This window comes from Somniosus microcephalus, chromosome 5 (assembly GCF_052327205.1).
Source record: "Somniosus microcephalus isolate GS21.2 chromosome 5, FLI_Smic_1.0, whole genome shotgun sequence".
NCBI classification, from domain to species: domain Eukaryota; kingdom Metazoa; phylum Chordata; class Chondrichthyes; order Squaliformes; family Somniosidae; genus Somniosus; species Somniosus microcephalus.
Window position 1 is genome coordinate 44,037,774 of NC_140991.1, and position 13,097 is coordinate 44,050,870.

A 13,097-nucleotide genomic window follows, 5' to 3' on the forward strand; every position below is an offset into this window, starting at 1 on the left:
CTTGTTGTAATAGGTATACTTAGCTAACCTCCTGTATGAGACTCAGACCAATTAAATACAAAGGCTTCAATATTAAATATTAGGTCAGAATTTTTAAAAGCCGTTTCAATTTATATATTGTAATCATTAATGTCCCCATGCATATTTTTGGAACATAACACATTTAATGGTGGGTGCGCTGATGCAGAGTTCCTGGTCCTCAATCTCCTTTCTCCTGATGGGTAAATACCTAGCCTCTGCTCTACCTCCCTTTCCGCAGTGAAGATATTTGGCAGTACGCATTACATAAATATTTTCATAAAGGCTCATGCCAGCTTGGCTTTACCTTTGTCAAAACATTTTACAGCCTACATCCTCAATGATTTGATTAGTATTGGAAAAATAAAAGTGAATTTTGTGTAGCTTTGAGGACGGTATTGTCAGATGATATGCTGTTTTATGATGGTCATTTTATGTTACGTACACTATATTAGTCAGTGTTAATGTCTTAGTCATTTCCTGATTGACCTGAGCCAAGATGAAGTTGTATTTAACCTAGCCTATTCCTTTGAACTCCGAGTCAAACTGCATCAGAGGAGAAATGTCATATTTTACTTACTCAATACTGGTGGATGGGCAGTTTGAAAGAAGTGGTGAAAGAGAGCAGAAAGAGTACTGCAAAAAGGCACATCTAGAGGTCAATTATGTTAATTGGCTCTGTCCCAGGAAGGGTCTAAAAATACTATCCCTCCTCCAGAGACAAATGTTTATTGGCCTTCTGGTGCTCTTGATTGGTAGCAGCTTGGAAAACTCCAGCTTCTTTCCTTACAGAGAGGGGAGGTTAAAGCAAGAAACAAACAATCGTTTACTTTAAGGTGCTATTGTGATTTATTACTTTTTATTCATCAGAGCCACTCAGGTTCAAATGTGTTTATGTAGTTGCTAGAACATGGAATGCATTGCCACAGGGAGTAAATGAGGCAGAGACCCTTGCATCTTTAAAGAAAATATGAATAAATTCTTAAGCAGAGAAGACTTAAGTGTTAGAGAGTGAGCAGGGCAGTGGAATTTGTTCTGGTTCGATCCAGCAAAACAACTGCCAAATACATGATGGGCTGAATGACCTCTGTGTGCTGTAAACTTCTTGTACTCTGTGGGATAATTCAGAGTTCAAATAAAATATTCAATTTTCTTTTAAATGCTCAGAACAATACCATTGGAAGAAAGTTCTGTAACATCTCATGGGAAATATACAAAAAGTTTGGAGATGGTGTTTTAAGCTGGATTTGAATTCAGTCAGAGATTAAATGAAAATTCTCTGCCAGTTGCAGGGTGTTACACAATGCAAGTTTGGAGAGTCTCAAACCACTTCGAAATGGTATGGACCCAAACAGAAGTGCGTACAAGCTGCCAAACCCATCGTGTAGGCCTTTTTCCGAGATTAAATTTCGGCAAAGTATGAGAACTTCACTCTGCATTGGCCTACACTTGATCTAATCTGGGAATGTTTAACATTGACCACAGATGCCTAAAATGGAAGTAGTGTTAGTGTCGAGCAACAAAAATCTATCATCTCAACGAACAAACCAATTCCACATGTCCAATTTTAAAATGAGACAGGACTTTACTTGGGGGAAAAAATTGTCATATCTGTAACAGTGAGTAGTTCACAGGACTTGGTCAACACTAAAAACTGCTCACTAAGTGCGCAACAACCAACAAAATAGGATCTATTTATTTGTAATGACACAGATATGGTAATAATAAAGTTAGGGATAATCAAGCATCTGGGACCAGTGATTAATTTTTTTAAAATTAAAATGCACATGATGATATTAAAGAGACAGTGCCATACTGCAGAACTTCAAACAGACCCTGAAGGAAATGAATATCACAAAAAGATTAATTGAAACACCTGCAGTAGAAAGTGGAAAGTGTGAAGTATTTAAGCACTCTAGTCTACACCAAGTCAAAACAAATTAAAAGTCAATGGAGGGTATCATGTTTACAAGGGGATATATAAAGAGTATGTTAGAAATAAGCAGAGAACACAAGTCTGGGTAAATTACAAATAAGCAAATACAGGTTCAAAAATTTAGAAGTCAAAAGGAACAAGGACTTCTGAGAAAAAGATTTCTCCGATAAATGTAGTAAACAGAGTGTACTGGTTCATTTTGAAATAGTGTGACGCTGGAAACCCCAAGACAAAAAGCTACCCAAGTCAGAAATCAGATTGCCATTACTGGCAGAGGAGATAGACATTGTGCCAGTGACTAAGTAAAAAGGTTATGCACTTAAAAGAAAAAAAAAAGTCCATGATCCTTAAAGGAGTTGCATATTGAAATTTGTCATCTGAACAAACACTGGATTCTAGAAGATTGAAAAGTGGCCAAAGTAACACTACTTAAAGGAAAAGGGATCAAGGCACACCCAGAGGGGTATGATTCAAGCTGTTCCCTTTTATTAGCTGAAAACATTAGTTGAATAATATCTCAACAGGTTTTGGATTTTTCCCCCATAGTGTCTTTGCGTAACAAAAGAAGATTGTGCCGAGCAGAATGATGCTCACTTAATCAACAACTTGGATTTTCGAGCACCTTTAATGTAGAAAAGCATCCCAAGCCACTTCACAAAAATGTAAATTAGACAAAAATGGACAGGAGCCAAAAAGGATGCATTAGAAGGGATGACCAAAAGTTGGGCAAAGAGTTAGATTTTAAGGTGGATCTTAAACGGTTATAGGGAGGTGGAGAGGTTTAGAGCGTGAGTTCCAGAGTGTAGGGCCGAGACAGTTGAAGGCCTGGCCACCAATGGTGGGACAAAGGGAGAGGGATAAATAAAAGATTGTAAAATGGTCAGAATAACAAGAGCCATACTTTGCTCTGAAGTGGATGCAACATCTGGGCATGATAGTGTAATTGTTACGGTACTAGACTAGTAAACCAGGAATTATGAATTCAAATCTTAGCATGGCAACTTAATGAAATAGAGTTCAATTAATCTGGCAATTTCTGGGCCAGTACCAGAAATATGTCCATGAAAGCTGCCAGACTTGTAAAAACAAACTAGCTCACCGAACCCTTCAGTCCTACCTGGTGTGGCCCATGTGATTCCAGTCCCACATTGTAGGTTCAATCCCCTCTGAAGTGGCCTGGCAAGCCAGTTGTCAAGGCACTTAAGAATGGGCAGTAAGTGCAGCCAGTTTTGCCACATCCCATCAAATAAAAAGCTTCAGATGGAAACTTGATCATCTCAACCACTGGACACATTTGCAGAGAATCTAATAAACAAACATTCAAGTTTCTCTCTCTGGGTCAAAGTGGTAGGAAGTATTCGATTCTGAGGAGTCTGCCCACGTTGCTGTACAAATCGCCTGACAGCAGTTTTAAGAACATATTCTTCCATATTTAATGCTGCTCAAAATGCCTCACAATGGTAAAGCTGTTTGGAATGAAGGTTGGGAACTGTGGTGCAAACCTTTTGTATACCACATTGGAGCAGAAACCATTTTAATGTTCACAAACCACAAACTTTTTCCACCCCTCTCAGGTTGAGATCGTGTGTTGGATGGGATAGGCAAGCTACTCCAGAGAGCTCAAAGCTCAAGCCAGCACTTCCATGTAGTGATGCTACATACTGGTGCTCCACCACAACAACCTCAATGACAGTCAATATTTAAAGTTCCAATATTAAAAACTTCATACCGTAAACTTGTCTTCCCTTTTCTTCCTGTATCCATATGAATTCTTCCTGGAAAAAAAATTAAAATTCCATAAAGACTTTAATATTCAAGGAAAACAAATCAGCATCTGCTGCATGTTTCTCTCATCTTCTACACACATCATAAAATGGTCAATCTTTAAGTCATGCTTTGTTTGATGGTGCAAGTCAACCAAGAGACTCTCAGTTCAGCAGGTTTAAATCACAAACATATTTCTGGTCATTTTATATGGGTATGATTATAGATTGCAATGTGCATGGAGCTCACTCATCAGGTGATAAACTGCAGACTAGCAACAAGGTAAAGAAGGGCTCGGGGGAGAGAAAGAGTGGAGAAGAGAAAAAGTCAAAAGACAAGATGGCACTACAGGCTGATCTGTAGAAAATTCAGGTTTCCACTTGTTTAGCAATAATTGCATTTTATTTAGCTAAACATCTTTTAGAAGATGTCTGACTGAAAACAGATCACGTCTGGAATGCGAAAGGAATCGATTCTCGGTATTATTTCCTTATTTCGGTTATTCAGACTCACCTTCCTCGGCCCATGCTGGGTGATGAATCAGCATTGATTTGCTCTGACCTTCCAATCCCAAAATCTCTCTTATTATAAGCTGCATTGCTATGGATCCGTGCCCTGTTAGGTCCAGCCGGTCGCATCTGAGGACTTCGAACACCATTCAACAGACGATCCGTAGAAAAATTAAATATCGTTGGGCTCTCCAAAAGTCCCGGTCCACGATCTGTGTTCGGTAACGTGGGGCGTAGATGAGATTTACTGTGGTTCCTAATCAGAAATGTAAATTAATTATGCTGATCTAGAGCAAGACTAATCATTGTAATACGAACAAATTAAGAAAACATAACCACTAACAGTAAAGTTTAAAAATTTGTAATTCAACATTGAAATCCCTAGGGTATAGTATTTTTCCACCAAAATAAGCAAGCTTTTGGAAATACTACAAAAAACTGGAGTGATAGGCAGTGCAAGATTGGAGGACCAAGAGGATATGCTACAGAAGGATAAAACTCCATGCTTGATGAATGCTGCAGCTACACTAGCTTGCTCCTGCATAACTTCTGGTCCTAGTCCCGAGACTAACCACCCCAGAGAGAAGTCTGGCTATCAAGGCCATGGCTAGCATCGTGATGATCCAGACCAACTCTCTCTTGCATGATTTACTGCTAGCAGCAGGTTGAAACAACCCCCTGCTACAACAGAGCCCACCTCCCCAAACATCTCAATTAAGCATCTGTCAGATTACAGCTAGTTGAGATTGATGTACAAGTCTCCACCCAAAGCTGAATAATTGCCCAGCAATTGGACCCCTTTCCTGCAGAGCTATTTTATATTTATAATAACTAAAAGGATAAGAAACACCTCTTGGGAAAAGCGGAGCGCACCATCTGCTATTGGCACAAGGACAGCATTTAATGTAATAGCCTAACCAAACAAGATAGGGGAGATAGCGTGGCACTGTCTGGCTAGCCTGAGTTCCCAGATCAGTACGCATAATTATGCACACTGACTTGTGTGTATATTCCTGTAAATACTGCAAAACTGCAAGATTATCCCTCCGTTTGAACACCCCCTACTGAAGATACTACAGTCAAGCAGATTGCAATCTTTTCTTGTCTAGTTTTTAAGCACTGCAGACTTAGCATGCTCAATCAGGTGCACTTTGTTTAAAAAAGACAGCAATATATGCATTAAATACGTCAGTTCGGGGCATCCCAGGAGGTCAAATGGCAGGTCCGCCCAGTTGCAGATCTGATGGCCACGAGTTGCAAAGCTGCCCGTCATTCCAACTTGCTTCCCTGAGGTAGCTCAGTTCCAGCCCATGCGATAAATGCTGAAAGGAGATGCATTCATTCCCTTTCAGAAAGATATCTGCAGACTAAATCAGTTCCTGCTCCAGTTATACCTCCTAACTACAGTACCTCACAGCGGACTGTCCTGCCATCCAGGGTACAGGATAAGTAGCAGTAACAGGAGTTTTGTGAGGGGGGAGCGGGGGGCAGTAGGGAAAGAACTATTAGATCATCTGCTCAAATGTTTTTGACTTGTTGAAAGGTTGAAATGCTTTGAGCAGATATGGTTTCTGAAGATTATAAATGTCTTCCTCCCTCTTCTCACCCAACTTTCTTTCCTCATTCCTGCAGCATTTTGCTAATGTTTGTTCTGTGAGTGACTAGTTCCATGTGGAAGCACCTGGCCTCCTTTCACCACAGCTACTTACTAGAACAAAGGCTCAGATGAAGAATCCTAGTAACAAAATCGGCAGCCTACGATTCTGTGGCACTGAATATTGGAAGCTATATGTACAATGCCACCATACTGACCACAGCAGTGTTAAGATATGGTCCAAGATATTGCTTGCAGGAAATGGTGACCACATTACAGCAAGATAAAAATGTCCTCAAGAGCTAGATCTTAAAAAAACAAACGAATGCAAGATAAGCATTTTTACATATGTTAATTACTACTTGTGGGGGAAAAAAACAGCTCAGATCTGAAACAAGTCAACTGTTGAAATGTTTTGAAAACAAGTGTTCCTGCTGCTTGATCACGACATAAAAAAGGAACACAGCAACCTCCTGCAATTACTCTGAAACACACTGCATATTATATCCATTAATGCTGCAACAAATGTGCATTATCTTTCTCCTCTGTTGGCATGTATCCCATGGCCATATCCTTTCCTATAGGTACAGGCAGTTCTGTCATTTTTGAAGTCAAAACAATGATACAATTACACATTAAATAAAATGTTAGGCTTATTTAGCATATTGGTACCAATATACTACAGAAGATGATCAACTTAAACCCAAATACCTCCATGGTTTGAGATACGATTTGTTATTGTTTCAAGTTGCTCCTACTACCATTAGTGACGTCTACAACCACCAAAACTACATATCATACAACTTGTTCTCCAGGTACAACCCAAATATGGAAACAAAATGCAATGTACTTGGGAGTTTTCCCCCACAGATTAAGTAGTCATCGTTTGAACATTTTACACATATTACTTCACTGAATATCCAAATGAAAACACTATGGTCACTATTGTTTTGACTTGCATACCCCACACGAAAGGGCCACATAGATCTTTAATCTGGAAAGTTTTTTTTTTAACAAAGTTCCACACAAAAGATTCCTAATTAAACTAAGAACTTCAGTAATTCAGAATAGAACATGTTAAATTGAATAAACCAAGATAGGAAACATTATTCAGAAGGTAAAACATGGGGAGGTTTTGAATAAAGCTCCAAATGGCGTCAGCATTTGGACCCTTTTTCTAATCTAGATAAATGACTTGGATACCAAATACTCTGGCAACACAAACGGGGAGAGCAGTAGACATGACACAGCTAGAAAGCTTTGCAGAATGGTTTACACTGGTTAGCCATTTGGGAAAATCAAACTTAACACTTCAGAAATTTGAAACAGTGTACTCTGGTCAGAAAACCTTGCATCATAGTTAAGGAATGCTTGGAACGGAATTAGAATCGAGACCTAAAGAATCTGGGAGTAATAGTGAACTTATTTTCAAACACCTAGACATTGTGGCAAGCTTTTTCACAAAGTTAATAAAAGCAGCAGCAACCCCATCTGCAGAAATATTAATGCTTCAGAGTGCACTGGTCGCATCACACTTGGAGCAGTGTGTTCAGTTCTGATCACACCATAAAAAATGTAAAAAGTATTGGAAAAAAGCTCCCAAATATAAAAGGAGCTGAGGTTTAAGGAAAGATGTGTTTTTAACAGTACGTATCTAAATTAATACATATTGCTATACTGATCTTAAGCCACTCTTACCCAAGTTGTCTTCCTCCTCTAAACTCTCTCCCCTATGGAAGGAAGCAGGAAACATACTCCAAGCCTGTAGCAATGACTTGTAATAAAAGGTATGCAAATGCAATTGGATTTTCCTCCATTTCTATGGAACAGCCAATTTCCTTTTTGCACTTCTCTCCAGAAACTAGGAAGGCTGTGCTTGCTCCCAACCTAAATGCTCTCTACTTCAAAAAAAAAATTAACATTCAAAAAGATCTTACCTGTTTCTAGGGTTATATTGTCTGAGTGAGGTCAAAGGGGCTGTAGCAGATTTGAAGTTTGGAGCTGCAGTAAATCCATTTATGAAGCCAGCATTAGGGAATGGAGATACCTACAAAAGAAATAGAATATGAGAGTAATATTTCAATTCTCTCTATATAAAAATGACAGCCCAAGTGTAGAAAAACATCAATAGTGCAATCTTTATTCCACATTTGTGAATTTCAGAAGGAATGTTTCAGTTACATAAATTACTGTGCTCATTTTTCCATTTTGACAAAGCACTATCAAGAGTGGAACCGCAATCAAGTTACTTAATTTAGGCCAAGTTAAGTTTGAAGTCACGCCATTCATGAAATAAAGATTTCACTTTATTCTTGATGTTCAATAAAAGGCAGGAATTATGAATTTACAGTAGGTAAAATGTTGGTGCTTTCTACCTTCATCTGAAACACAGAAGCCATAAAGACAAATTGATGTGGCTTTGAAAAACATTGGATTTGTGCAACATGTCCTCTGAAAATCTTGAAGGACAAATAAGTTTTCAAGACATGAGCAATCCAGTGAAAAGAACTTAGTCTGATTTTCAGAAAGTTTTGAGCATCTGAGACTTTAAAAAGATAAAGGCCCATTGAATAAATGACATTAGCTTGCTAGCTTAATTTTAAAAAGCAGATGGTGATAAATGTGAAGTTATGTTGAGACAGTAATTAGCAGTATTCCACAGGAACCTGCTCCACATGCACTGGTTACACTATTACTTTTATTACAAAATTTTCTGAAAACGAAGCTACATGAGCAGATAACTAACGTCACAGGGCATTCAAAAAGACCTGGAAAAGCCATGGAATGAAACGGATTTTAATGTCAGATAGTAGAGGAAACCAGTGTATACAATGGGTCCATTAACAAAGCAGTAACTTTGGGTTAATTTTGGGTATCTAACCCTCAAACAGATATGCGCTCTGGGGCATAGGTCAAAAAGCAACAAGGATAAATCCAGGGGTACAAGTTAGGATGGAGGATTCACAGACCACATGTTAACTAAGAGGGTATGATCCAAGTCTTGAAAATGAGATGTACATTTCTTGGAAAAATAAGTTACTGCACTCCGACTAACTGCAGAACTAGAAGACAAGTAACAAGTTCACAAGCCTCAAGACCAGAAATTAGAACCCCTCCTCCAGAACAGATGATGTCAGTGAAATAGGGTCCAAGCAAAATCTGTTCACGCCTCAATGACCTAACACCTTAAAAGAAGTCCCGCATAAAGTTGAAGGTTTTACGGCAAAGGAATTAAAACATTTTTTTAAATCTTCCGAAGACCACAATGCTCCTGTTGGGCTATGGCAATGTCATATGGTGCAGTGGCCGATTAAAGTAGGTTTTAGTATTAGGTCTGTATTCTGGAATTTCACTCAATTATATTGGGGATCAGATAAAGCATGTTTTCTTGGATGCAACTGCCAATAAAACTAGATTTGAAGCCAGTGTTGAACAGATGCTGGAGATGTTCCAGAATATGCAGATCATGTGAACAGGATTGACCTAGTAGACCACTGAACAAGCGGTTTCCATTGTTATAAACTCAATTTAAATAGATGCCCTGCGGGAACTGATCAAAGTATATACAGACAGGAATGGGAAACCCTGACCCACCAGTTGTTGTCTTCAATAATTAGGTAGTCGGATGCGGTATTTTACTTCACAAGTTAGAATAGATGCCTCGTGAATGCAACAGGATCCTCCATTTACTCATTGTTGTGATGTTCAAGAAACATGGTTTGATGGGCTAACACAGGATTACCAGTATAACATTTGCTCCATCCCCTTGCATCTTTTGAACTACCCCTGGTATGAGGGAGAAATGCTAAGAAACCTTTGTGCCAAAGAAAAGGAGATACCACATGACCACCGACAGGAGCTACCATTCAGAAGGGTTAACAGATCTATCTTCAGATAAACACAACTCCAAGAAATGGGTTGAACTAACTCTGGACCTTCCACTCAGGAGCATGAAACGTGAGAATTTAATAACAGGACATTATTTTGTCTGCTGTGACTAGTTAAGCGAAGTAAGTGCGACTCAGACACTAGTATACTAGTTGGATTGCACCTTGGCAAACAGAGTGGGAATCAAACCGCTTTCCCTCTTAGTGGTCAATAAAACTTACGGTTATCTACACTGATGCAGAGCCAAAAAAGTGAAAACTGTTATTCTGGGAATACAGAGCGCACAAGCAGCGCAATTCAGAATGCTTAAGAATTTCCACATTGATGCAGGAAAAATAAGTTAGATCGAACATTAAGTTTAGCTCAGACAGTTATTCTGGAGACTTAAGAATATCTTGAAATCAATGAAGTAGAGAATACACGCTGGGGTTGACCGAAATCAAAAGACAAAACAAAAGGATAAATGGCTCCCTGAGCCGACTCCCTACAACACAGCACAACTACTAGATCATGGACTCTATGCAACTTAAGTCTCCCAAAAAATATAACCAGAGGTAAAACACATAAAATTCTAAATTTCCTTGATCCTTTAAATCAAGAGCCTCTAATTAATAGTTAAGTTAGCTGCCTTCGTGTTATACAAAGAAAGGCAAGTTGCATTGCTTGAAGATGGAGCTTTAATTTTTGCACCTATATCCAAGAAACCTCTTGCTATCTGAACATTTCGATCTGAAGTAGTTTTCATCAACAGTGCAACATCCATCTTGGTTTAGTATTCAGCAATAGCCTACCAGCAAACCAACTGCAGTTCTACCTTGAAATAAAGCAGATTGAAATACAGTATTAAATTACTTTTTAGCTGGATATTCATGTGCTCTCATCCAGCAACTTGCCAGATGCCACATGGCCACCAACACAAGTCAAAACTCCCAGATTTCTGCTGGAGTCAATTAACTGTGGTCGTGCATTGACTAGGACTTTGACATCAAAAACTAAATAAGGTTCTCAAGTATATATAGATAAGAGAAGCATAGCCATGTTTCTTAGGAAGACGGGAGTGTGGCCCATCAAGTCTCCTTTCAAGTCACACAACAGAAACTAACGCATTTTGACTGGGCTTTTATATCTTAGGATCCAGCATGATGTGCATCTGCCAACTTCTGCAGCTGTAGATATCAACAACAAAGCAAATTCAGTATCTGCCCCTCATTCTAGCAGGCCTGAAGATAAAAAAGTTGCAGATGGACTATTTCAGGCAAACATTTCTCAAATTAGTAAGTGAAGTCAACCTGGAGGCACTCCTCGTTTTAAATCATTCTCATCTAGTGCAGAGACTCTATTTTAGATCGCCTACGCAGGAAGCTGATGAATTGACACCAATGTTTCTACAAGAAATTTGGAAATTAGGGCCTTTTCCACCCAGATAGCAAATATGACAAATGGCCAAAAACTGCTAAAACCCCAGCTACTTTTTATCTCAGAACCCACTACCTCACCCCGACCTCCCTCTCTACCACCGCGCCAACACCGCCCGCCCCCCACCCCCATACCAAACCCCAATGTTTTCACACCTGATGCAAGAACATGAAACAAACTTTACAGAAGGGAAGAAATTAAAGCTGGCAGCAGCTTCCAAGAGATTTTTTTTTTTTTTTTTTAATGCCTACAACTTAGTTCATTTTTGGCTCAAAATCTGACTGTCGTGACTAGCAAGATGAAAGTGGAAAATTTGCACTTTAAGTTGTGAGAAACCCAAAAATCCCAAGCTTAGCCCAATATAGTTGTGTACTAATATACTGCCCTTGAGTGCAGAGATGCAAGTTTTATTCACTTCCCTACATAATGGGTTCCTAAGCGCGTCAGGCGACTAAAAGAGAGATTCGGTATGTGCTTCTGCCCCTCCCCCAGGATGAGTCGCCCATGTACTTGCTAGTGTCTGGTTCGGAGCTGAATTGCCAGACTTTTGGATGGAGGCCGTCTGCGCACGCAGAGGAAATGCTGCATAAAACGGGCAAGTTAAACAATTGAGGACATTAAAAAAAAAATCTTTGTTGACAGAGCAGCACTGGCAGAGACCTGGGAGCAAGTTGCCTGCCTGCCCGCAGCCTTCAGCTAATGAATAATAGGGCACAAAGGGAAGGAAACAACTTTCTCAAAATATAAATGCTGAAGTCATAAAAGCGATACGATAGCCTCGATGGGTGACTGATCAGTTCTGGACGAAGTCAATCAAAACACGCAATTACCCAGATGCTCCACCGTCCTATGGAAATTTTAAAGGATGCAAGTGTCCCAGTAGTTCTCTCTGTGTCTCAATAATGAGTATGAAGCACGGAGATACATTTATAAAAGCAGATATTAGAGGTCATAGTTTGCAAGTGATTCTGTTATCGTTTAAAATCTTTTAGGTGCCCAATTATAAAAAGGCACAATAAATTCAAGAGAATTCTAAAAGGTCAGTAATTATTACACAATTTGGTCAACTTTAAATGAAGAAATGATCAACAGTTTGAAACAATTCCAAGTGCATCACACTTACCAATGTAGGATCCAGGTAGCTATGGGTTGTAGACCAAGACTGAGGAGTAAGAAGGCTATAAAGTGGAAACTGCTGTTGGGGGCTGTATATCGGAGGCACATAAAATGATGTGTACCTCTGTTGTTGAGTGTATAGGTTCATATCAAGAGGTCTATAACCATTCTTTGGTAGAAAAGTATTGATAGCCATTGGCTTTGCTTTTATCCTTGCCTGCAAAAAAGAAAGTTCCAGGTTCAAGTTAATACTTGACACTGTACCGAACAGAAGAATCAAGGAACTAAATCAGTGTTAAATAGTATCCAACTTTTACCTTTATAGGCTTTCCCTGGAAGGTTTTTACTTCTTCTCGAAGATATCTGTAAGCCTGGCCAATGTAAATGACAAGTTAGAACACATGGTCACTCATGTTACAACACTACACATGTGGTGCATGATCAATAAACTACAGAAATGCACATTAGTTTTCAGTTAAAATGCCAGCTCTGGTGTGGTCGCAGGAATGCTACTCCGCTTGAATTATTAAGTTTGAAGTCAGCAGATTGATGATTAGAATTGCAAAGTTAGCATTACAGTCACAAACAATTCAAGATAAACCACTCGTAATGGAAGCAGTTTTTTGTGCACTGGAAAACACTATCTGCTGAGAACACTGCTATCAAGTGTTCAATTCCTGTTCAGCAGATAAGGGTTGTATGCAGAACCACTGCCCTTCAAATACATTCAACCCAGATTTGAGAGTGTACATCATGTAAAAAATGTCCTTTAAAAGTTTTGCCATATTTAAAAGTCTCGTTACTTAATTTTTGTTCTTTTTTTCTTTAAGCAGAACTTTTAACTAAAGGAGAAAAC

The 13,097-nt window shown here is 39.1% G+C and overlaps 1 protein-coding gene across 5 annotated transcripts in view; it reads right to left on the reverse strand.

Moving 5' to 3' along the window:
- larp4b (La ribonucleoprotein 4B) overlaps positions 1-13,097 on the reverse strand; it is a 100,089-nt gene that overhangs the window by 21,776 nt on the left and 65,216 nt on the right. For all 5 annotated transcript variants that reach the window (XM_085987588.1, XM_085987590.1, XM_085987589.1 and 2 more), the window contains 5 exons: positions 12,559-12,612; positions 12,249-12,458; positions 7,759-7,868; positions 4,232-4,483; positions 3,684-3,729 (listed from right to left, as the gene is read on the reverse strand). In XM_085987588.1, the coding sequence (XP_085843714.1) occupies positions 3,684-3,729; positions 4,232-4,483; positions 7,759-7,868; positions 12,249-12,458; positions 12,559-12,612 (672 nt within the window). The remainder of the gene's footprint in view (positions 1-3,683; positions 3,730-4,231; positions 4,484-7,758; positions 7,869-12,248; positions 12,459-12,558; positions 12,613-13,097) is intronic.